General features: G+C 40.6%; 1 protein-coding gene across 5 annotated transcripts in view; it reads left to right on the forward strand.

The window, feature by feature from the left end:
• PPP2R2C (protein phosphatase 2 regulatory subunit Bgamma) overlaps window positions 1-26,462 on the forward strand; it is a 292,304-nt gene that overhangs the window by 57,241 nt on the left and 208,601 nt on the right. The window contains exon 1 of one of the 5 annotated variants that reach the window (XM_030563252.1): window positions 20,326-20,844. The exons of 3 other annotated variants lie outside the window; for them this stretch is intronic. In XM_030563252.1, the coding sequence (XP_030419112.1) occupies window positions 20,775-20,844 (70 nt within the window). In that variant the 5' untranslated portion in view covers window positions 20,326-20,774. Of the gene's footprint in view, window positions 1-20,325; window positions 20,845-26,462 lie in introns of those variants that run through there. One more of the 5 variants, XM_030563254.1, reaches the window with a different exon arrangement.

Consider the following 26,462-nt stretch of genomic DNA (forward strand, 5'->3'; position numbering starts at 1 on the left):
AGAAATTGTTAGCTACCTGTTACATTTATACTTCAGTGTTAATTGGTTACCAACTGTATTGTACCCCACTATTGAAACCCCCTATACTATTTACTAAAAGAAAACCCTCCCCAATTGTCTATCTTAACAAACCCCATACCCCTCACTATTGAATTTTCCCTGTTTTTGCATTTTCTTAATAAAGTTTATTTTGCACGCCACCAGTGCAGTAGTTGTCCCCCAAGATCCGCTACCTGCTGGCAGGGTCAATTAACAGCTAAACTCACATACTCACTTGTGTCCCAGCAGGATTTCAGATTATTCTTCAAATTACAGCAATTTGTCATGGTGTCAGTGTTTTTAACCTATAACCCTAGGTAACCTAGAGCATTTGCACAGCCTAGATTTCACATACTATAGGTTCAATATATATTGAATATAAACAGTTATGATAACATCGCAAATTCAAAGTTAAGGGTCAAAGTCTAGCCTTAACTTGCTGTGAATCCATCTCCAATTTGCTGTTGTATTTAGAGACTGCAGTATTTCTAGTATCAGAGGGGTAGCCGTGTTAGTCTGGATCTGTAAAAGCAGCAAAGAATCCTGTGGCACCTTATAGACTAACAGACGTTTTGGAGCATGAGCTTTCGTGGGTGAATACTCACTTCATCAGATGCATGTGGTGGAAATTTCCAGGGGCAGGTATATATATGCTAGCAAGCAAGCTAGAGATAATGAGGTCAGTTCAATCAGGGAGGATGAGGCCCTGTTCTAGCAGTTGAGGTGTGAAAACCAAGAGAGGAGAAACTGGTTCTGTAGTTGGCAAGCCATTCACAGTCTTTGTTCAATCCTGAGCTGATGGTGTCAAATTTGCAGATGAACTGAAGCTCAGCAGTTTCTCTTTGAAGTCTGGTCCTGAAGTTTTTTTGCTGCAGGATGGCCACCTTAAGGTCTGCTATAGTGTGGCCAGGGAGGTTGAAGTGCTCTCCTACAGGTTTTTGTATATTGCCATTCCTAATGTCTGATTTATGTCCATTTATCCTTTTCCGTAGAGACTGTCCAGTTTGGCCGATGTACATAGCAGAGGGGCATTGCTGGCATATGATGGCGTATATTACATTGGTGGATGTGCAGGTGAATGAACCAGTGATGGTGTGGCTGATCTGGTTAGGTCCTGTGATGGTGTCGCTGGTGTAGATATGCGGGCAGAGTTGGCATCGAGGTTTGTTGCATGGATTGGTTCCTGAGCTAGAGTTATTGTGGTGCGGTGTGCAGTTACTGGTGAGAATATGTTTCAGGTTGGCAGGTTGTCAGTATTTCTTGGACACTGTAGCGTCATCTGCTGATGATAAAACATGGAGTGCTAAAGCATGGAGGAGTGAATTAAAAAGAGAGGCAGTGAGTTAAGGAGAGGGCTTCAATGATACCTGTACATTTCCTTATTTTTAAAGGGTGTATTGTGGTAGTATTAAATAAAAACGAATATGAATTAGTTCATAATAAAAGGAATCCTATACTTACATACTGTGATAGACTGTACCTTTGTGTTCACTGCTTGCACATTATTATAATCATCTCTGTATAAAGTATGCCTTACGAAGTATCATTTGAAAAACCATAATTTGCTGGTCCATATTGTCCTGATAAAATGTGTGGCGGCATAGTATGTAAAGTTATAGGATTCCATAGGCTTGCTCAAACAGAAGTTGACAAAAAGTTCAGTCTCAAAGAATAGAATGTGTGCTCTGCTTAATTTTTATTTGAGCCATAAATAGAGTCATCAGACGGGAACAGGAATGAAGTAAGCTCAAAAAGGTGATAGAACAACAGGCAACACCCTTCCCATAGACTTTGTTTCCTGAATCCCATTTAGAAATGTTTCTCAAAGGGGACACAGGACTATCAAAGGAGGGCTAGATACCCCAGAAGGATCCCTCCCTTTCTCTCTGCCCTTGGCATTCACAGATTCCTGGCTTCTGAAGGACAAAAGAAGCTGGTTGGAGTCGGAGAGGGATCCTGATGGAAAGAACTTCAGTCAGGGCAAGTCTACACTTAAAAAGCTGCAGTGGCACAGCTGCACTGATGCAGCTATACCACTGCAGCAGTTCAGTGAAGATGCTCCTTTGCCAACAGGAGATTTTTCTCCCATCAGCATAGTTAATTCACATCCACAAGAGGCAGTAGCTATGTTAATGGGAGAAACCCTCCTGTCGACATAGCACTGTCTACACTGGGGGTTAGCTTGGTATAACTACATTGCTCAGGGGTGTGGATTTTTCACACCCCAAGTGATGTAGTTATACCGATGTAAGTTTGTAGTGTAGAGCTGGCCTCAATAAGAATGCTGGAATGTAGTGAGAAAGCCTTACTTCAGATTTAACATGATTTAATTCAGGCATCAGTTGCGTTTTTATCCTTATTTTTTTTGGTAACCATTTCTGACTTTTATACCTCTTTAGTTGTATTCACTTAAAATCTCTCTCTTTGTAGTTAATAGACCTGTTTTATTGGCTTATCTAAATCAGTGTGTATTTGGGAAAACTCAATGTGAGGTAACGTGATTTGTGCATATTATTTCCACTGATGACATAACTGATCTATGTAAACTTTTATTGTCCAGGAGTGGGCTGGGCAGCACAGGACATACATTTCTGGGGGGAAATCTAGTTGTAATGAGATTGTTTGAGGGACACCCTGCAGTGTAATTCAGGTCATTGAGAGCTAATGTGAAGCTGGAAGTGACTTGCATGCTGAAGGCTGCTAGTGAGCAGTCCAGACTGGAGGCTATACCAGCAAAGCAGTGTAAAGGGCAGCCTAGGTAAGAGGGATAGAGTGACACTGCTATTTATCAGTCTAGACTGTATGCTGGGTATGTCATACTAGTTTTTTGGGTAGGAACATGTTTTCCCAGATATGTACCACTCCCATTGAAGTTCTAGGGCAGGGTTCCCCAACGTGGTGCCTGCGGGCACCATGGCGCCTGTCTACTGGACAAGCAGCCGCCAAAATGCCGCTGAGAAGTGGCAACATCAAGAAGCGCTTCTACCGAAATCCCGCCAAATTTTGGTGGCGACGCCTCTTGATGTTGCTGCTTCACGGCGGCATTTTGGTGGCTGCTTGTCCGGCGGCCATGGTCCTCGGCAGCTAGCTCCATGGAAGAGGTTGGGGACCACTGTTCTAGAGCAAGCTTTGTTCTGAAGGGCCTCATCTTCTCAGGTGCTGTATGTTGTCTATCACTCCATTGATTTCAGTGAAACGTGAGGGCTCTCACCACCTCACAGGTTCGGGCTTTCACATTCAAACATGCCATTTCTACGAGGTGTTTCATGCCATCCTTGGGGGAGACCCCACCACCGCTCCCAGGAGCCCTGAAGAGACTTCAGGGGAGCTGAAGTCACATGCCCCTGCAGTGCACAGTGAGGAGGAGGTGTTGGATGAGGAGTTGGGGGATAGTTGACCAGGGATCCAGTGGCATGGTGAGCCAGGACCTCTTTCTGATGCTGGAACAGTTGAGCCAGTCCCTGCCATCCAGCCTGATGCTGGGGAAGGAACCTCCAGTAAGTATCCTGTTTGCTTTGATATTGCAGGGAAACAATCCAGATAGAAGAGATAGTGAAGTAACCAGTAGAGGCAGAGTTGCTACATTCCCCTGTACAGTCAGGCAGAGAGGGCCCAGCGGAACAGTTTATTTATATGCACCAGGATGTCCCGGGAATCCTCTCCAGAGATTTTGAGGAAACTTTCCTGGACACAGTCTGCAATCCTCTGCCGAAGGCTTCTGGGGAGGGCTGCCTTATTTCTTCCACCATGGTAGGACACTTTCCCTTGCCAGTCAGCAGCTACTTCAGCAAGCACCATTGCAAAACACAGGCTAGCAGCATATGGACCCAGTCTGCAGCCAGATGCATGCCGAAGCTGTTCCTTTTCAGCCTCTGATACCCTCAGGAGTGAGATATCAGCTAAAATCACCACCACCTGTGGAAAACAGTGCCAGTATTCAGTTCAAATGCCCTATCCACATGTACTAGTGGCCATGTGTCCCAAATTGCTCCCTTTACCCTGGGCCGTACTTACCATGGCTGGGACTGCTGCTGTGTTCCATTAATCCCTAGGGGAAGTGAGATTGTAGTGCTCGTAACTTTTGTGTAGATCAAGAGGAGTGAAAATACTCAATAGTAGCTCTGTGCATTGTGTCTTCTGCCCCTGGAAATGTGGCCTTGTGGGTTCCTCCAGCAGAGCAGCTCAGGCAGATGAGGAGAAGAAAGAAGATGGAGAATGATTTGTTCCAAGACATCCTGGAAGTCTCTGGTGCTGCAGATACAGAGCAGAGGTCTTGGAGGCGCACCCTTTCGAGAAGAATGGAAAGGGAGAGAGTGGCAAGGAGAAATGCAGCAAAAAGACAGCAGTACTTGCTAATGCTTCTCAAGCACCAGATGGACGTGCCGGAGACTCTTTTAGACCTTCAGGTCCAAGTCCCCCGTGCTCACCTCCCACTGCCGCCTATTGATTCTGAGACATCCCTACACCTCCCCTCTTCACTTTTCACATATGTTCCAGGGCCGCTGCAGTATCTCTACCTCCCCACCCCGAGAGAGAGTACACACAATCACAGGGGCACATCCATTGACCTGTGAGAGACATGGTTGGTTTATGTGTTTTTGAAAGGAGAATGACTGTTCTTTCCCTTTCAAAGATTGTTTTCCCTGTATTTATTTGGGAGGAGGGGCGATAGGGAGGAAACACTTGCATTCTGGATTATATCTTGGCTGATAAATTTTGTTTTTATGGAAACTTTTGATGAGGGTGCCCAGTTTCACTGAAGTTAATGGAAATATTGGACTATTTTTTACATGTTTCAGTGTGAAAATTGATTTTTATCCAAACACAATTTTGAATTTCAAAATGGTGAAAATTTTGAGACTATTTTTTGCCTTTAAAAAAAAAAAAAAAAAAAGAGAGAGACACCATATGAGTGGAAATCTGTTTCATGCGAAAGCAGCATTTTTTCCACAGGTTTTCATGAAACAGACCATTTTCACATTTGAAACTAGCTTTGGGAAGTTACGTACAGTTAAAAAGGAGTTACAGTAAATAGAAAACATAGAGATTCTTGGTGATGATAAAAAAATCTAAGTTGTTTTGGTTTAGAGGATGCAGAAAACTGTGAAATATATCATTCAAAGAATATATCATTCAGTGGATCTATTCTCTTAGGCACAGTCAGAATCCTTTTTTTTAATTCATTTTTTTATCAGTAAAATCTTATCTTAATAAATTAGGTGTTTCAGATAAAATTAGAGAATGAATGTGGCTGATACTTGAAGTTACTATGTTTGGATTAAAAAGCAGGTTCTATGAGCTGTATAATTCCAGCATATTCTGTTGATTTATAACTGTTGCTAAGTAACTAGGTTCCCTGTAGCTTAGTGTTTTGTTTTGTTTTGTTTTTAAAAAAACTGTAGCTTTTAAAGATAAAACCACAATATTTTAAATCAATTTGCAAAGATGAAGAGGATTTTGTAGCTTTGTGATTTTTTTTGTAAACCAAGTAAGGAGTAGAGGGAACCACCTCTCCCCAAATCTTCCATATTATCTGTTCCACTGACAGTGTTCACAAATATAAGCTACTAAATGGTACCATATAGTTATTAATTTTGAGCAAGCTTGATTGTGAATGAGTGAACTGAATGAATAATCAGATTTAGCTATGTCAACAAAGACCGTGAACTTAGTTTTCAAGTTAAACTGTCTGCGACAATTGCTACTTTCTTTACGATTGCTTTGTTTGAAAAAAGTAATGAATTGAATTAAATGACTGGTTTAATACACTGGCTAGGCTTTCATTAGACTTGAAATGCCTTTTTTCATTAATTACGTTGGCCCAAACAATGTTAAGCATCTTGTTTTATTATACGTACAAGGGAAGAGTTACAGAACATTTTGTTAATTAGTACCTGGAGAAATCATAGGAGTTCAAGATATAAGACTTGCTATTAAAGGATTGTTTAGACAGTACTCTGTCTAGTACAGTTTTAAATGACTCAAGCCAAAGGGGTTTATTCAACTTCCTTTGTGTAGACTATTCTACACTATACTTTGGTTATTATTTTCAGAAGTGGTAAGTGACTTTTGAAAATGGGATATAGGTGGTTAAATCACTTAGCACATTTGAAAATTATACCCTTCATTGTTAGTAAATTTCTTAACATGCAACCGAACATTTTCCATTGCTTAGTTTCTTCCTGTTAATTCCTAGTTATTCCTTTTTGAACCTCTCTAAACAATTAATCATTCCTTGATGTTTACTAGTACATTCCTCTTAAATACTCATGGAAGGTTAAAATGAGTCATCATTTACCAAAGCTATACATATTTTGTTTTTTTGTTCTTATCTTATAAATCATTCCTTCCAACTCCTAATCATTTTTTGTTGTGTTTTTGAAATCTGATTGCTCTTTTTGGTACTGAGGTGGCCAGAAATGAACACACTATTTAGGTACATTACATTTTATTGCTGCAGAATTGGACACTTCCCCGTGTGAATGCTGACTCTTTTTGTAACTTCTTATCTTGCACGCTCTCATATAGGTTACTGCCCTCTCTAATGCGTTTCTTTCAGCATTTTTGTTCCCCAAGCACTTCTTTTCCACCCACTGAATGTCTGTGGATTATTTTCTGCCAGGTTTTAATTGCTTTTATTTGCTTGTATTTAATTTAATTTAATTTTAGCTTGCATTCTACCAGATAAATATCATCTTTTAGATTATAAACTCTTTGTGGGTAGGGACTGTCATTTCTATGTGTTTGAAGGGTGCTTAACACAGGGGGACCAAAGCTGGTTTAAGCCTTTAGACACTAGTTTTACATGAATATTTAATATTAATAATTTTGATGATCAAGATAGTTTGGGAGATAAACTCACTTATTAAATCCCTGTTTATGTCTATATGGCTTGAGGTGTTTCTACTTGACAGATTTGCCTCACCTCTCATGCCACTTGTGAGCCATAGAGGTGCTTTATTGAGCTGGTTCTCCCTCAATGTAAAAGAGAGGGAGCTGGCACTAGACCATATTCTGGAATAGACCTTTGTCTCTGAAACAGGCTTCCCTCTCTGGTCCAGAATAGCTTGGCTGTGTTGCCATTTAGGACATGCTGTATCTGCGAGAGCTGAAATGTAGGGTGGGGTTTCATGGAGGTTGATCTGTGTATGAGAGAGGGGAGTTTTGTGTTCTTCTGACTGTTTAATTTGATTTCTGTTTTACACACTTATGGCAGGGACATCTGGAGCATGACATAGGCACCTCTTTTTATTTTTGTATACAAATCTAAGGAAATAATAAATGCATTTTTTCCTTCAGCTTGATATGGAAGGGAGAAGTATTCAACTATTCTTAGTCATGTAAATTAGTACCAGAGAACAAATAATTTACAGTATACCTAGCTGAATTAATTAAAGATATTGACTAAGGGAAGGGATTGAGATATATGTCCTGTCAAAGTCTCCATGAGGATAAATTATTTCCCTGCAGTCCTAAGGAAACGTAGATCCCTTAGTTCCCTTTAAAGTTGTTTCCTGTGAGAGGACTGGGAAGAAAACAATATAGTATCCTGTTTATTGATTTTACTAAATAGACGTGGTGCTTGCTAGAAATTTCCCTGAAACATTTGAAGTTCTAAATTAGCAAAACATGTCTGAGGTTACTTTTTAATGTGGACACGAAACTAATCTGCTAATTTAAATTTTTCAAATTAAAATTTCCTACATTTAAAAAAACTTGTCAATATCAAAGAAACTCTCAGGCAGTTTTGGATATTTTACTATGATGGTGTTGCATTATTTGAAGAGTTTCCCCCTTTTCCCTTGCTTGCTCTGATGTGATCATTCTTGTAGAAAGCATTTTACTTCTGTTGGTATATTTTCAAAATCTGCTCCTTTCCCTTTAACTCTAGAGTCCCCACTTCTCAGCAGTTTAGTCCTTCTAATATGCTATAGCTAAAATAACTTTCCTATCCCAGTGCTCTGCTCAAGTCACTCCTCCACATCCGTGCTCTCTGAGGCCCTGATTCAGGATACTACTTAAACACATGCTTGAGTCCATCCCAATTCAGAAAAGTACTTAAGCTTGTGCTTTCCTGAAGAGGGGCCTGAATCCTTTTCAGTGGCTTTCCCTCTCTCTCTCTCTTTCCATATAGACTTCAGAGGAGCTGCACAGCTCTGCCATTGCCTACATCTCTGTTCTCATTGCCTCCTTCATGCTACCCCTGACCTATGCTTCACTCAGTCTTCTCTTCTGAGGATTCACTTTGTCTGTCTCCAGCTACTCACAACTTTGTACTTATGTCACACTATGTGTATACATGGAAAAGGCTCCCTGTTTCCATAAACCAAACAAACTTTGAATCCTTTCTTAAAATTCTGTTCTTTCACTTAGCCTTCTAAAGCCGTTCTTTTCTCCAGCCATATCTTCTCCCAATGTCACACGTGATCATTAATTGTTTGCCTCCTCTCCGCCTAAATTAATAGCAAACGACTTGGGCGATGACAACCCTGTTAGATGGAGCAGAAACATGGCTGTTAACAATTGAGATAAGGAAACCAAGTGATTTTCGGTGTGAAAAGTTAGTGTATTCTTAACAACTGTTAGTTTGATTTTGTCACAAACAAGGAGCTACTTAGATGATCGAGGCAATTTGCAGCCTTGCACCAGCTGAGAACAAGATGATTGCAGTGGTAGGGTAATGACCAGTGTGCAGAAGGCACACTTTTACAGAAAGTTTGTAGAGCTAAGGTTGAAGGAAGTAAAATGTGAGGCTGACCATGAACAAGGTTGGAAGATGAAACTCTGAGAGATTTAAGAAGCCTAAATCTCCCATGCTGATTCTTGCCGAAAGAAGAAAATGTGCAAGGGACTGTTCAAAATGGAAATCCATTCTATGCCTCAGCTACATTGTAGTCATGTGAATCTGCTTCTAGGACTCTTGTCCAGTAGAGACTGGATTTAGATCACCAACCCATCAGTTCGGGAGCACTGGACAACCTCTAATTATGACTTTGTGATCGTGGCTGACCTTGAACTGTTGATGTAGAAGGCTGCAGTTTATGCTTGCTGTAATTCTGGGAACCCATTCACTATGAAATAGACTAATGTAGAATGAAACCAAAAATTACTTTCTTACTGGCTCCTACAAAACCTTCAGATGGTATTGATTTTCTGACTAAACCACCTTATGGCAGATTTATACTGGGGGTTAAAGGACTTGCCAAGTCTTGGAGCTGCTAATCATGACCCCTGGAGTCCCTCAGTGTCAATTGGCAGAGGGCACCCCATACTGTAACTCACATTGGAACTGACATGCTCATTGCCCCAACACACCATTGTCATAATATGTATCTGAAAGGTGTCACATAAGGTATCACGTGTAAACTGGTGAGACATTGGACACTGTGTGATGTATGTATGGGTTATACAGAATGAATGAGTTTTATAGATGTGTGCTGGAAATATGTTCTTAAATGTGTTGGGCAGTTGGAGTATAAAACCAGCCAGCTCTAGACAAAGGAATGTGTATTTACCTATCTGACCAGCTTGGTTACAGGCAGAGAACAATGAAAGTAATATGGTAAACAAAGCCATCAAGCCAAACGAGCAGGGGAGAAGACTATTCAACAATCATTCGGGGGGAGGTCTTCCTGGCTCTTGAGGCAGACAATGGACTTTTGAATAATAGAAGGGGAGCAAAAAAGACATTTGGATAATTCATCAGTTGGGGACATATGAGGATAGCACCCTTTGAGACAATGAAAGCTGGATCCTCTTGGTCTGAAAGGCAAGAGGAAACTTAGTTTCCTGCTGGAAACTTTATGCAAGTCAGAAACCTACTTAGACAAAGATTGTAACTTGGTAAAATTAAGGTTTAGTCACTAGATAGCATGTTTTGTTTGTAACCACACCTGTCTCATTGCTTAGTATCATTTAAATACCTGTTTTTATTAATGAATTCTTGTTTTGTTAAAGAAAAAATCTCAGTGCTCTGTATTAACAGTGGAGGGTGAGTTCTCATAGAATCATAGAATATCAGGGTTGGAAGGGACCTCAGGAGGTCATCTACTCCAACTCCCTGCTTAAAGCAGGACCAATCCCCAACTAAATCATCCCAGCCAGGATTTCGTTAAGCCTGACCTTAATTAATTAATTGTGTTAATTATCTGGTCAAAAGTAACCTTTTTAGTGACGACAGAAGCAAAACAGGCATTACTATACTTTCCTTTGTCTTTCTTTTGCTCCTAATGTATTTCTATAACCTCTTTTTCCTAACTTTCATGTCCCTTGTTAGGTGTCACTCATTCTGTGCCTTAGCCTTTCTGATTTTATTCCTACATGCTTGTGCTATTCTTTTGTACTCATCTTTAGCAATTTGTTCATATTTCCACTTTTTATAGTTTTGATTTTCAGGTAATTAAAGAGTTCCTGATGGAGCCATATTGGTCTCTTACTATTCCTTCCTATCTTTCCTTCATACCAGGATAGTTTGCTATTGTGCCTTTAATGTCTCTGAGAAATTACCAGCTCTCCTTTTTCCCTTGTATTTTCTTCTCATGGGGCTTGACCTACCAGTTCTTGAATCTGTTTGTTTGCTTTTTTTTGAAGTCCATTGTCATTTTGCTACTCTCACTCATTTCCTTCCTTTCCTAAGAATCATGAAGTCTATCATGATCAATCTATCTATTCATGATCGCTTTCACCCAGATTGCCTTAAACTTTAGAATCACAACCAATTCTTCCCTGTTAGTCTTGATAATGCTTAACGATGAGACCTTCTTTGCTTTTCACTGTAATAATCATAAAAATATAAGCTACACTTTCTGTTGGAGGAATCCAGAGTGGTAGCCATGTTAGTCTGTATCAGCAAAAAGAACATTTAACATAACAGGCTGGCATGTACACTCTCTCTCTGGAGGCAGCAAACTTAATAACTTCTGTGAGTGTCTAGTCAGAGGGACTGGACACTGCAGAGAGACGTCTCCAGGAAGCTCGGGAATTGGGGTTCACTGATTGCTACTTGCAAGCAAGGTTTAGACAGGCAGAGTCTTGAAGAGCTAGCTGACTAGGCAGACAAGCTGGTGTGTCAGGGAACTGACACACAGCATAGCAGCAGCAAAGTCACTCCTGCTGAAGCAGAGCGGTAACTCAGTAGTTCACAATTCTGGTCCTTAGCAGATATCACATTCACGTCTCCCAAACCCAGAAAACTCATATTTAAGGCTGTCATCCTTTCCATAACTCATATTTTTGTCTGTGAATTGTCTTTTTCCTGTAGAGCAGCATGTGATTTTTGAAGAAGCATTTTATTAACCCAATAAGCTGTTGCAATTCCTGGCAACCTTAGAGCAGGGCCACCCAGAGGATTCAGGGGGCCTGGGGTCTTTGGCAGCAGGGGGCCTCTGCTGTTGAATTGCTGCTGAAGATGCTCTGGGGGCCTGGGCCCTGCGAGAGTTTTCCGGGGCCCCCAGAGTGAGTGAAGGACCCCGCTCCAGGGGCCCTGAAAAACTCTCATGGGGTCCCCTGTGGGGCCCGGGGCCTGGTGCAAATTGCCCCGCTCCCTCCCCTCCCCCGGGCAGCCCTGCCTTAGAGAAAGGTACAGTAGTTGTCCCTACCCTCCAATAGTCAGGAGCCTCTGCGTGGGCTGAGGGAAAGAGAAAATTCCGTCTGTCCTCCAGTGGCCAGAGGGAGGCAGGGGATAGTATTGCACCAGCTAGTTAGAGACTGATACGGAAGATGGAACTTTGAGCAGGCTCCAGGGACAGCAGCTTGGGAGGCGCCCCAGAAAGACTCTCCCCCTTACCTAGTAGAAAGGAGTAGGAGAGAGAGTTGTCTTACCAGGGCCTTGCCTCAGCACCTGGCTCCTTATTTTTCAGATCCACCTTTGGCTATTATTGTTGTTGCAATTATTATTATTACCATCATTATTTATTTGTATTTCAGTAGGGTGTAGAGGCCCCAACTTAGATCAGGGCCTCCTTGCACTAGGTTCTTCATTGGCTCCACCAGTTTTTCTCCTTTATTTCTTCCCATCAGCTTCAAAAAGCCTTGTGTTGCATCTCTCCAGGTGAAAGCTGGATATGGGTCCTGCTGTATCCTACCAAAGCCATTCTGAGAATTGCGCAGTGGGGCTTTCCTGTGAATATGTGGTGTGCCTTCTTTTGGTGCTGAGCATGTTCTCTTCATCGTCCTGCTAGTCCAGGGAGCAAAAATGAGTTCGGAGTCTGAACTCTGATCCCTTGTGTTCCACTACTGCTAGATTGCTGGGCTGGCGCTAGCAGTGGATTTTGAACAGTAGGAATAGGTGAAGATACAACCGTAGTACAATGTCATGCTCTAAGAATCCTTATGAAATGTTCAGTGGAAAAAATATAGTGAGGATGCTGAGGAAGACTTGTTTTCACAGTCTACGTTCCTTGATAATGTTTAATTGTTTGCTTTCTGAAATCTCCAGAGGCTGAGAGGAATTAGTTCTGTTAACCATTTCTTTCTCTGGAGTATCTGGGCTGAGTATAGCTTATTGTGATTATCTATTTGTCATTAATGTAAATATGATCAATAATTTGTTGATAGGGTTTATTTTCAGGTTGAAGCCATGTTGATAGCATGAGGAGGATATCTTTAATTTTTCTGTGATGATTTCCAACTGTACCTGTTATGTTTCCCCAGCTTGTTGGGCTATACAGCAATGTCTTTTATTTTAGACATTCCCGATACTCCAACTGAATGAAAAAGCAAACCAGGATGTATAATGAAGCATGACAGAGTTTTGGAGTTTGTAGTTGCTAATTAGAAACGCCGTAGAGAAATAATACTGACACATAAGGTGACCAGCTAGCAAGTGTGAAAACTCGGGACGGGGGTGGGGGATAATTGGCACCTTTATAAGAAAAAGCCCCAAATATTGGGACTATCCCTATAAAATCGGGACACCCTGCTGACACACAAATTATCATTTTCTCCATTTCAGAGTCATAGTCAACTTATTTCTCATTGCTGACCTCTTTTTTTTTTTTCTTTATGCCCCCCATGTCATTTATACTTGGACACATTTTTGGCAGTCATTAATTGTTGTTCTTTTAAGGTTAGCCTATTAAAGAAAAAAAAAGGAGAAATGTCATGGAAGTACTGTATGTTATAAGGATGGCTATAATTTTTACCACCATCTGCACACCAAAGGCCATTCCACAAGAAAATAAAGAACCATTTGCAAGTATGTGGTAGTTTTGTGGTGTTCTTAACTGATAATAACTCTGTTTAAGCATTTGTGACACACACCCACTATAGTAGCAAAACTATTAGGTCAATTCTTCTCCCAGATACAGAGCATCTAATGCAAAGTTCTTGAGGACTTCAGAAAAGTGATACAAAAGAGAAGCATTTATTATCACTTTTGCTTCAATGACCTTTATGATAAATTCAGATAGAAGAATAAAGCGAATACAGGGATTTCCACAGCAAGACCCTGAAGAAGTCTCTTCTCCAAAAAGTTGAGTGAGACTGGAGGCAAAGTTGGAGAGTAGCTGTTTCTCACAGTATGACCCCCTGCTGCTTTATCCATTTAAATCAGAGATGCAGTCTGAATAGGGCAATATGACTGTACAGAACAATATAATTTATCTGAATTTATTCAGGACAAAAAAAATCTGAAAACAATAGCTGATGGCCTAATTGGGGGAGTTATCTGGCAAGCAATTTACATCCCACTACATAAGCTAGATATGGATAAAGGGAAAGAGTATCTGGTTCTTAAATATCCCAGTTAAATCTGGGATAAGTGTAAATTAAAAGGATTTGGGTAAATATTTTTACTGTGTTTTTGTAACTGTGGCTCTAATTGTGCATTTTGTCCTACTTTGTTACCAGGTGTGAAGAAAAACTGGTGCATTGACTCTCATGCATTTTATAATTGTTTAGGTTATTAGTAAAGGGCTACTGTGATGAGCGTGTTATAAAATCCTTTGTTTGACGAATTAAGATGCTTAGAAATGTTCTGCTTTTGTTATAATTTGCAGAGCTTCCAGCTAAATATTTTTATTCAACAAGTTGCTTTGAACAACTCTTTCTTCATAACATGTTGATGAACATGTGTGGCTAAATCCCACTGAACTTTGAGATTTTGAAGGGAAATTTATGTCTATGTCTTGTAGATTTAACTAATGCGTTTGAATAGAAAAAATGATTTGTATGTGAAAAGCTTGTAAGCCCAAAGAGAATATTTAGGATCCAGATGCTCTTTCCTGTGGCTGAAATCAAAGTTTAATTGCTCTAATGATGATCAGATTGGGAAATTTGGAGTTATCTAATGAAATGGGACTTAGTGTATTGTCTGTTCCCCATTTCAAATGTTTAGAGTTTAAGTCTTTCAGGGCCATATCCTGAGATCCGTTTCTAAAAAACCTCCTGTTCACTTCCATGGGACTTGTGTATACGTGACATTTAGTAATATATGGCCCTCAGTAACAGGGGCGGCTCTAGGTATTTTGCCGCCCCAAGCATGGCAGACAGGCTGCCTTTGGCAGCTTGCCTGCCGCCTGCGGGAGGGCCCCGGTCCTGCGGATTTGGCGGCACGCCTGCAGGAGGTCCGTCAAAGCCGTGGGACCAGCGGTCCCTCCACAGGCATGCTGCCGAAGGCAACCTACCTGCCGCCCTCGCGGCGACCGGCAGAGCACCCCCCTGTGGCTTGCCACCCCAGGCACGCGCTTGGCATGCTGATGCCTGGAGCTGCCCCTGCTCAGTAAACAATAGCCCATTAGAAAATATCTACAAGAAGAATACAACCCTGTTTTATATTCAGAGCCATATTTGAACCCTCAGCCTGGCTCTCTCCCAACCTTTGTTTCCTTCACTCCTGCTCTCACGCTGCTGGGCATCTCTGGTGGAAATCCCATTATCAGGCAGACTTCCTCCACTACAAATTCATTCTCCCCTTCTTCAGTTCTTTCCTCTTCCTGGCTAAAAACCTCTACTTCTGCCACCCAATGAATCTGATATTCTCAGTCCCTGCTGCCTTTGCAGCATGTTTGACTCACTCCTCAAGCTCTACCCTTCTCTCTGCACAGGATCTCACTGATTTGTTCCAAGAGACAATTGACAAAATACAACATGACCTTGCCCCTCCACTCAGCTTGCCTTCCCTTCTCTTCCAACAGCTTTCTCCTCCTCCTCCCCTGTCACAGTTGCAGAGGTTTCTCCTTTCGTTTCCCTTCTCTGTCCCCTTCCCTTGCCCCAGTGATCCCATTCCATCCAACAAAATCAAGGGGTTGGAAGTTGAAGCTAAAGAAATTCAGCTAGGAAATAAGGTGTATATTTTTAACAGTGAGGGTAATGAACTACTGGAACAATTTACCATGGATTGTGGTGGAGTCTCCATCACTGGCAATATCTAAATCGAGGCTGGATGTTTTTCTAACAGACATGCTTTAGTTCAAACAAATATTGTTTTGGAAGTTCTATGGCTTATGTTTATTCAGGATGTCAGACTAGTCACACTAGTTTCTTCTTGCCTTGGAATCTGTGAATGAATCTATTGCATCAAACATAAGTTACCTGCCTTCACCTTCTAGGCTCTTCACAGCCTATCCACATCCTACTTGTCATCTGTCATTCATTATCAAGATGGTTGATTCCTGCCTCCAGTTGGACCATGATACCATCCTCCACCACCCATTTGTTATATTTTCAAACAAGCACTTCCATGTTTGTTTCCTATATGTTCCTGGGCATAGTGGATATAAATCCTTTATTTATGCTCCTCTTTAACTGTGTTGTTTAAGGGAGTTCACTCATGGCACCTCTGTGGTTCCAACAGATGTCTATTTTGAGCAATGATTTGTTTGCTTCTGGTTAATTGGATAACCAGGGAAGTGTATGAATATTATATATGTAGGGTAAAGTTCTAGCCCCATTAATGTCAATGGCAAACATCTCATTGACTTCCATGTGCCAGAATTTAGACCCAAGTGTCTAAAGACGGTGGTGGGAAGGTCATCTTGGTTTAAGTTATACAAACTGTGGGAGTTTGAATAATTTGAAGTATAACTTTGAATGTCCATTAAAAAATTTCTTATTGTACCATAAAAGCAATGGGATGGACGTGAGCTCACAAGGTGAAATCTTGGCACCAATGAAGGTAAACTAATGTGGGGGAGATATTCAAGCTTTCTCAGATTGATTTAGGAGTATTTTATACAAAACAAATGTCATTAGTTGCAGAGTCTACTTTCTTAATTTAATGGAATGCTAGGTATAATTTCCATTTTGTTATATTTATAGGATCTGACAGTACTCTGTGAACTGTAGCTAATATTGTCATCAATATTTATGATATACTAGTTTCCTACAAATATAGAAAAATCAAAATTGCAACTTGATCTATATACTGAAATTTGATGATATACTTTATAGTAACTGTACTTCTCATTTTTAAAGAGTCTTAAAAGAATAAACTAGCAACACACCTGTGGGAGTTGGGTAGAAAGCAACACTATAATTTAATAGGTAAAGAAATAAAGGAAGAGAGATTAAGTGACCTGACTTGAGTGACAGCAAGAGACAGTATTAGAGCAGAGGTTCTCAAATTGGGAGTGGGGGTGGGTGGGCCCTTCTTGGAGGTGGGTGCAGAATGTATTTGGGGAAGAGTGGAGTGCCAGAAGCTTTAGGAAAAAAACCTTACTGTGCACATTTTACCCACAGCAATTCATAACTAGCAAAGCTGATTCCTCCAGGCATATCAGGTTCTCAGATGGCGCTGTGCATTTGACTCTAGATGGCGCTGTGCATTTTGACGGATTTCTGTTATGCTTGCATAGTATTATGCCAGGTTGTTGCCATCTGTATGTTAATCCGTTTGCTACAACGTGGTGTGCACATTTAATTGTAAGCATGGACCACAATCACAGTTGTGCTTTTACTCTTATTACAATAGATTAATTGGCTCATTTGGGCAACAGAAAAAACCAAAACCCTCAAGCGAAAAACAAAGAAGCCAGAGCTGATTCAAGTGAAGCACTACTGTTACATATATCTGTATATGTACTTGTGTGTGGGGAGGGGAGGCATAGGGCATAAACTACTATAGACCCAAAGAAGGGGGGCACGATCAAATAAATTTTAGAACCACTGTATTAGAGGAATTAGAATGTACTCGTTATTGTATTACAATAAGAGAGGCTGCAGTTGAGATTGGGGGATTGTGTTCTAATTTAGATAGTTGTATAGCCCCCATTACTGTAGTAGCTGATCTCTCTTTAACGGGAAAGGGCAACTGAGTCATAGAGAATCCAAGTGACTTGCCGAAGATGAAACAGGGAGTCTAACTGAGCAGGGAATCACGTCTCAGGTCCTGGGCTAGTTCCCTAACTGCTGGACTATCCATCCTTGCTGATGTGCTAGGCACAGTATGAGAATCTAGCAGGAGACTCTCAGATCGCTTGAGTCCTAGTCCAGTGCTTTAACTACAAGATGACCCTTTTCTGGGGCAGACAGAAAGGTGTATATTTTATTTGTGTGCATTTTTGCAGTTCAAGGTAATTGCTGGAATGTCTGGAGACTAGATTAGAACTGTTATGTCTTTGCAAGTTGGCAGTGCTGCCTGCATCATTTGTGATGTCATGCCTTAAAGTGCCATGTCAGAAGTCAGTATTTCTGTTAATGTTGTGGTTTTAAGTGACGTTTTAAATGCAGAAACAGCATTCCTGGAATGGCCACTCTAGGGTTAGTATGTGTGGTAAATACAGGAAAAACGGTCCTGTGATGGGGTAGTGCCATGTGGTCAGCCCATCCTTTCCACGTGGCTTGACCCTTTTAAGGGTTTGGAAGGTCCCAATAGACACACATAGTGACCTAAGGATCCTGCAAATGAATGGTTAGGGAAGGAGTCTGGACACAGTACCTTTTTAAGGGCCTGATACCTTGCAGAGGAGGCAGTGGAAAGCTCTCCTCTGACCAAACCAACTGAGAAAGAGTTGGGAGAAGGGGAGCAGTGTAAAAGCTGCCTCCTACCTCACAGTAACTGGATGCTGACAGGGGAAGGTAGGCTTGCTGAGCCCTCCAGATTGAAAGGCTACTTGGAGAGGGTGTTCAGTGGAAAGGAGTTGGCCACAACTGACTAAGCTAAGGCAAGAGGCCTGAGATACAACCCCAGTCCCAGAGAGAGAGCAAGCTGAGGGGAACTGCTCTTTGAAGGAGAGAGATACTGACTGTCTTAAGGCAACAGGCAGAGAGCTGCTAACCGTTTGATCCATCTGCCACAGGGAAGAGCTGAGACTGGCTTTTAGAAAACACTTACATAGTTGGTCCCAGGAGAAGCTGTGAGGAACTGCAAAGTCACATTGGGGGCAGCAGTCTGTAGATCTTGTGGAGATACCAATGAGCGAGGTAAAGGTAGGAGCAGCCCAGGGAAAACAGTGGAGGGACTGAAGGAATGGTGTTTAGCTGCCTAAACAGGGTCCCTGGGCTGGAACCCAGAGGGGAGGGTGAACCTGGGTTTCCCTATCTCTCCCCATGGGTGTTAAGAGTAAAAGAAACCAAAAACGGCAAGTGCCTGATAGAGGCCAGGTGATGGACTTGGAAGACATTAGGTTTTAAGTTTCTTGTATCTGGACTTATCTGTTATGCCTGGAAGGGGAATGGATTGAGCAGTGATGTGGCTAGAGGTCTAGGTTGAGCACCATGACAGACTGTTGTGGCACCAGAACAACTACATGGGGCACTGAACCTGAAGAAGCCCTGGAACACTGCACCTAGGCATGCAGCAGTGCTCTAAAGGTGGGAGGCATGATGACAAGTCTATATACAGTGATAGCTGATAACTTGAAAACACAAGCAGCAAATATCTCCATCTCTACTTGAAGCACTGTTCTTCTACCTGAAATTTAAAGGTACAATGTTTGCTCTGCAATGCTGATTATAACATGAGGTTGTGCTGTACGTGTGTTTAATCAATGATAAGGTGAAGTATCTGTCTTCATTTCATTTACTCAGTGCTGAAATCTTTAGAACCCTATGATTAATATTATCTATCCTAGTGATCCCAAACTGGCTTATATAGCACTAATCTTTCTGCTTACTTTATATGGCCCCTATCACAGTGTTGTCAGAGGCCATCACAGACTGTTAATGAATTTATCCTGAACAACCATCCTGTTAGTTACAAAAGAAGAGCTGAGATGCAGAGACCTTACCAGGATTTGTCCAAGGTCACACAAGAAGTCTGTGGCAGTTCTGAGAACTGAACTCCAATTTCTTTTGTTTTAAGTCCAGTGACTAAACCACAAGACTGTCTTTTTGCCGTAATAGTACTTCAAGGTTTTTGTGACTAGTATTCCGTCCTTCCTCTTTCTACACTAATAGTGGACCCTGGTGCACTGCCATTTGTCTTAATCAGATCTGCATATTTCAAACCATAGTGGTGCTAGCACTGCTTCAAATATTAGTCTTTTAAAACAAGCATCTAGTTAGTACATCAAAGAGCTTGGTCTAGTGAACTGGTAAGATTGCCCAAAAGTTTGAGGAACATGGCTGGTTCGCTCACTTGAAAGAGTTCAGTAACATGAATCTCTGTAACTGCACTTGTTTAAAAGGCTTTGGCAAAAGCCTTTTTTTAATGTTTATTTTACATTACAAATGAATGATATTTCAGTGACACTTCTCTTCCTTCCGAAGAGGCTCATTCCCCGCCTTCCTTTCTCTGAGTGAGGGAAAAATACAGTGAGTGAGAACAGCAGCATTAAGGAACTCCCTCCATATGTGTAATCTGCAGGCACTGCCTGTATCCACCTCCCCCTACGTGTACTATCAAGTTGCGAAGAAACCTGAGATTGTTTTCTGTTCCTTCTTTTGATTCTTTCATACATTATAATTTGCCTTTTAGTACAGAACTGTGGCACGTAAACTCTATATATTGGGTTTATTTTATCTCCATATTTTCCTTAGATTTCCTAATCTTTTAACAATTAATTTTTCATAGGCAGCTTTTGGAAGTTCACTGGTGTTTATACATACTGACACTGAATGATTGTTGCTTTTGCTGATTATGATAATATTGACCAGTACCAAATTGTACCTTCATGCTAGCGTGGAATGTGTGTCAATGCAAACCTGTTTAAGCAGCCTGAAGTTCCCTTCCCCCCTACTTAAATTTTTCATTGCCCATCTCACCAGTAGAAGAGCTAAAATAATTACCTGCAGTCTCATTTTTCACTTTACTACATGCAGATGTTGTGTGGTTGGGTAGGGAGAAGCTGACTGGGAGGGGCCTGCTCTGATGCAGCATAGGCATATGACAGCAGTAGCAGTAATAGCAATCACAGAGCTTCACCGGGCAGCCTTTGCTGCAGTACGCTGATTACCACTTTCTTAGCATCCAGCAAGATTCCACAGCAGCAAGCACTTGGAGCAGACTCTGCAAGGGAGCTTGTTTAAGGAGTACGTGACTAAAGAATTGGGTTATTCTTTAACTGCAGGAGAAGTACCTGTAGTTTCTCCACACAGATCACCTCCTGGGTTTTTTGCATTCTTAATTTATTGGAGCTTTTGTCCCCCTTTCTTTTTTTGCAAATATTCTTATTACTTATTTATTATTCACCCCCCAAATCTGTGCTGCATCACTAGCTCTCATTATGCTGTGCTCAGTAGCCCAGTCTGTTCTCCGCCTCTGCTAGGCAGTGGCAGCATGGATGGTGCTCTTGTGACGACCTCTGCTGATTCTATCAGTCCACTGCGGATAGGCATGCTGAGTAATCCTGCTGTAAATGGGCGAGGACACGGACACACGAAAAATTAACCACAGCTTTCTTCGAGACCACAACTATGTGACTGAAGGTAACAGAAATGTTGTCATTATTCTCTTCGTCTGCTCTTGACTGTCTGTGCTTTCCAAGCAAAGAATGCACTGCATGGTTGGATATGTGTTCTAAAAAATTCTGTGTAGTAGACGGTGCAGAATCAGTTTGGATTTGTTACACCCAAAGAGTATTCTGTCATGCTACCACAATATACTGACCTACATGGGTTAGAGAGGGTATTATCAATCTGCGCTAGTGAAGTATGCAGTACCTAGCACTGGAAAAGATCAGAGACAAGTGATTGTTTAAAAAAAAAAAAGACTTGTTAGCTCAAAACTCAAAAATAATCTGTAATGTTAACTGTATTGATAGTTTACTGAAGGATGTGCATCTAATTTTGACAGTTGTATCAGAACATCACAGAAATTGCTGTGGTGTTTGTTTCCTTGAACAGTATAAATCTAGAAGCAATATGTATACATCATCTTTGAAATACTAGTGGCGTCCTCCCAGCTTCTATGTACATGCAAAGGATTAAAGGAAAAAGAGAGAACTGCAGTTTGAGTCTTTCAATGGCTGGTAGCTTGTTACATAAAGAGGATGCACCTGCAGGTGACAGATATTTTACACTGAGAGCCAACTTACCTTCCAGCCAGGTACATAGCTTGGGTTGTGATACTGTTCAGCTTCATGTTTCATTGCTGAAAAGTTGGTTGTAAAAATAGACCATCATGATATTGCTTGAACTGAGGAAATGTATGCTTATTTGTAGATCATGGACTTCTAAATATATATTTGTGTGTGTGGTTTTAACAGTGTTTTGCAGCAGTATTGTAAGTGTAGTCTTGTGTAATGGGAGCATATTTAACATCATGTTCAATCAATACCACTTGAGACTGAATCTCTGTCATCTAATGCTATCATGCTGCATCCTGAAATTTGATCAGCTGAGAATAGCTTGATTATTTGTGATTTGCATTTTTTTCCAGGATGCAGAGCACAGCAGGATTATTTATCTGCACTAGAAATACAAAGCAGATTTTCAAAGAGAAAATAATAAAAAGCTGTGCTTGTTCTCTATAAGCTGTACCATTGGCCAGTATAATCATTTGATAATCTTGCCTGTAGGGTATTTCGTGCTTTTTGGTTCATGTTTTCTTGCATTCTTCCTTGGTTTTTTTTTTTTTTGGGGGGGGGGGGCGGATCATGTTTTGTTGTTTATAAGGTGCTTTATGATTTACTCTTTTTGTTTTTACTCTTGAGCTGTGATTGCTTAAAATAGCATTTGACAAAACTTTCTCTCTTAAATGTATACCAGAGTTACAAAGATGTACAGCATGACTTCTGCAGTGAATTACGTGTTGAGGTTTTAATGCATGTTTGGTGCACTTGTGAGCCTTTGTTTGGATGAAGACTGCAAGAAGATAGGGTACATTTTAACATGTTTAATAGTTTTGGAAACTTTAGGGAAATGATCCCTCTGGATTTTATAAATAACATTTTGTAAAATATGTTTGTGTGTTGCAATATGTGGATTTAAAAACAATTATATCTAGTCAGCATTGCTGTGTACACTGCTGACTCACTTTTTGGCTCTGACTCAATTTTTAGCTTCAGTTGATATTCAGAGCAGAAGGTAGTAATGCTCTTCCATGATTGTTACATGTGGACTGACCTGGCTGAATCAGATCAGTACAACCCTCGAACAGGAGTGTCAGCTGTAGCTATATTGTCTTTATGACCCGAAATCCGGATGACGCATTTTGTTGATTGAACCTGAGGAGTGGTTGAGCACAGGAAATCTTGTGTTAGGGAAGTGTTGCTTCAGAAGCTCCATCTAGTGTAACACATTTCAGGGGAAAAGACTGAATTAGGAAAAACTGACATACAACTCTTCTCTCCTCCATTATCTCATAACCTTCACACTTTGGAGATCACAACACACATTAAAAGAGCATATGGGTCAATAGCAGGAAGTAAGGAATAAGGTTTTCTTCTCTGAAATCCACCGTGCTCTTGAAGATACCTTCAGTTTTAAAGTCCCATTAAAAAAACCCACCAGTAATTCTAATCTCTCACTAATGTAACTTTGCTAGAACATATACTGGTGTATGAAGAAGTATTTGTTTATTCAAAGATTTTGAAAATTGAAATAGCCTCCTAAGATAACATTTCTCCTTCATAAAAATCCCAGGGGAACAACAATCATCACACATTATCCTATCACACTTCAGTATTATGCATAAATTAATTAACACTGAACAGTCAGGCAAAGAAGTAGAATTAGCATTGATTATATTTTGGCATACAATTTTGTTTTGGCATAAAACAACTCTTGGGTTTTCTTTGACAGGGTGTAAATACAAATTTCCTGTTATCCACCCCCCTCTGCCATGAAAGTAGATCAAAGCAGAGGTTTTGTGATCCAGTTGATTTAAAATAAACAAGTCTTGCTTTTTATTCATAACATTTTTTAAAATTATCCATTGTTTTGATATGTTTGAGTCCACACGTAACTTAATTTTTTCTCCTGCACTCAGACATTTAAAACTGCTGTAAGACACTCCCTCAATCTTCACTTCTATGCCTGCCACGCCATACAGCAAACTAAATTCATTTCCAGAAATAAGGCATTTCTGACGTTTTATTTACTTTTCCCTCTCCTTTCCTTAGGGAAAATAAATCAACAATCAAGAGGATACCTGAAGTTAATTATGGCATTGTTTCTCACACACTCCCATTTCAGTGCATGGATAACAATCCTAATTTAAAGCTAAATGACCAACTGATATCCAAATTAATGTCTTGTACGAAAATGATGTGCTAAATCTGGCTCATTCTACTCATGCTAGTGGACCAGTTGATTTCAGTGGTACTATTTGCATGAGTAAAGCACACAGGATTTGAGCATATACTTTTTCTACTTGTAATGCCAAGGTAGCTCTTCCAAGCAGCTTTGTTTATACTTCATTTATTTACTTAGGAGTTATCTGGGCTAATTATGATTTACCTTAATTATTTTAAAAACTTCTTGTTTGGCTTGTTAAGGTTCTTCTGGGAAGTAGGTTTTAGCATAACTGTGTCTTGTTTGGACTTGATCTTGCTATTGTGTTTGCAGATTTCCACTAAAGTTAATGGCATTACAACAAGCATTAATTTGGGCTATTTTCTCATCTTAGCTCATAAAAATGTTTTACATTTAAATTAGTTTAAAAAGAAGAAAAACTCAAATATCCAGTTGAAACATAAAATGTATTTTGCAAAGTTTTCATGTGCAAGAGGTAGATATTTTTTTAAAAGAAGTCTGAAGGTGAATTTCACTGCTGTGTTGTATTTTTATCAGTACTGTTTCTGCTCTTGCATCCTAACTCCTGGACCTGTGCGAACCATAGGGATGTCATTTGAAGCAGAGAACAGTTTTCCAGTGCTGGGAAAATATCTTGTAAAGATCATGTACGACCTGTACAGCTATAGAACATCATTAAAGAGAAGACGGAAACAAGGAGAAGAGACAGATTAACAAAGGACAGAACAAGGAGGTGAAGAATAGAGGATTAGGGCTATTGTAACACAGACTAAAACAGGAAAGGCAGAAGATGTGTTTTTCAAGTAAAGAAACGGAGAGATACCAGGAGGGAAGGATGGAAGGAGAATAAATTAGATTTGGAACCTGTTTGGGACAGAGAAGATTCTTAACATGGAACCTCAACCATGCCTGGGACCTCTAAGTATAACTGTAATACAAATAGTTTATTATTACTCTTTATTATCAGGAAATAACCCATAGAAATGAGAAATAGAAGAGAATGTCAGGGGTTCTCAACCTTTTTCTTTCTGAGGCCCCCTCCCTCCCCTATTCTATAAAAACTCTGTGGTTTACCTGTGCCACAACAACCATTTTTCTGCTTATAAAAGCCAGGGCTGGCATTAGGGGGTAGCAAGCAGGGCAGTTGCCTGGGGCCCCTGTAAATCTAAGTTGCTCAGGCTTTGGCTTTGGCTGTCTGCCCTGATCCCCAGCAAGTCTAATGCTGATCCTGCTTGGAGGACCCCCTGAAACCTGCTCGTGGCCCCCCAGGGGGCCCCGGAACCTTGGTTGAGAACCACTTGAATATGGTACAGTGCTGTCTAGAACTGCGGTGACCAGACAGCAAATGTGAAAAATCAGGACGGGGATGAGGGGTAATAGGAGTCTATATAAGAAAAAGAAAAAATCAAGACTGTCCCTATAAAATTGGGACATCTGGACACCCTATCTAGAGTGGATCAGAGAAGAATAGAGAGATCAAGAAAAGGATAAGGCCTTACTGGGACTTTTCACATGCTTAAAGTTAGTTTTCTTAATAGTCCTAGTAAGGTGAATGGGACTACTCACAGTCATAAAGTTAGAACACTTTCTGAATTGGGACCTAGATGAAGGGGAAAAAACAATCTGTTGTGTTTTTCTGGCAGAGAGGATATTTTGGGGGCAAGGGATAAGATGGCTCTCTAGAGCATGTGCACTGTATTTCTGGCTATTCTTTGTTCAGTAGATTAGTAATTGGCAAAAACAGAGTAATTAACAAAAATTCACCACGATGCCTACAAAACTCTTTGCCAGGATCGTGGGGGAGAGGATCTAGGGGCAACAAGGCCCAAGTTTACCTGGAGAATTAATCCTCAGAAAACTTTTCAGAAAGTTGGTGGCACTGCCAACCCTAAGAGTTTTAAATCCATGTGTTAGATCCCCCAAAATCCTGAGATTGGCCTTAAAAACATGATATTATTTTTTAAAATAAGTTTGGGATTCTTTTAATTTGCCTTCTGGTATTGTTTAACTTTCAGTTTTCACATTTTCAAGCTTTTTCTCTGAAAACACACGGAAAAGTCACTTTCTGCAAATAGGACCTAACAGTGGAGTGTGTGGTCTGCACATTTATTTATCTGTGCCCCTAATTCAGCAGTGGCACTTTCACATTTTACTGTTCCTGTTGGCGATCGTTCCTGTTCCTGACAGAAAGGGTTTGCATGGAAGGATGGATGTACTGCATTGTTTGCGGAAATGGATCAGCACTCTTTCCTTAGTTATGGCACTACAAGTCCAGTTAAAGTCAGCATAGCTGCATGGAAATAACTGAGCAAAATCTGGCCTTTATTATGCATACATTTATGTAGCCAAATGATACAGTTCTAGAATTTGTTTCCATAGTTTAGATCAGGGGTCGGCAACCTTTCAGAAGTGGTGTGCCGAGTCTTCATTTATTCACTCTAAGATTTTGCGTGCCAGTAATACATTTTAATGTTTTTAGAAGGTCTCTTTCTATGTCTATAATATATAACTAAATTATTGTTGTATGTAAGTAAATAGTTTTAAAAATGTTTAAGAAGCTTAATTTAAAATTAAATTAAAATGCAGGGCTTCCCGGACTAGTGGCCAGGACCTGGACGGTGTGAGTGCCACTGAAAATCAGCTCGCGTGCCGCTTTTGGCACGTGTTCCATAGGTTGCCTACCCCAGGTTTAGGTTTATTAAAAGATGGTAGCTATGTTAGTGATGTATTAACCTGTGAAATATGTGAATTATTAGTAATGAAGCATAGAATATAGTAGTGAACTATATTTATAACCATTTAAAACAAATGTTTATTGTATGGAGTGAAAATGCCATTTTTATGTAAAA

This window comes from Gopherus evgoodei, chromosome 5 (genome assembly GCF_007399415.2).
Source record: "Gopherus evgoodei ecotype Sinaloan lineage chromosome 5, rGopEvg1_v1.p, whole genome shotgun sequence".
In the NCBI taxonomy this organism is placed as follows: Eukaryota; Metazoa; Chordata; order Testudines; family Testudinidae; genus Gopherus; species Gopherus evgoodei.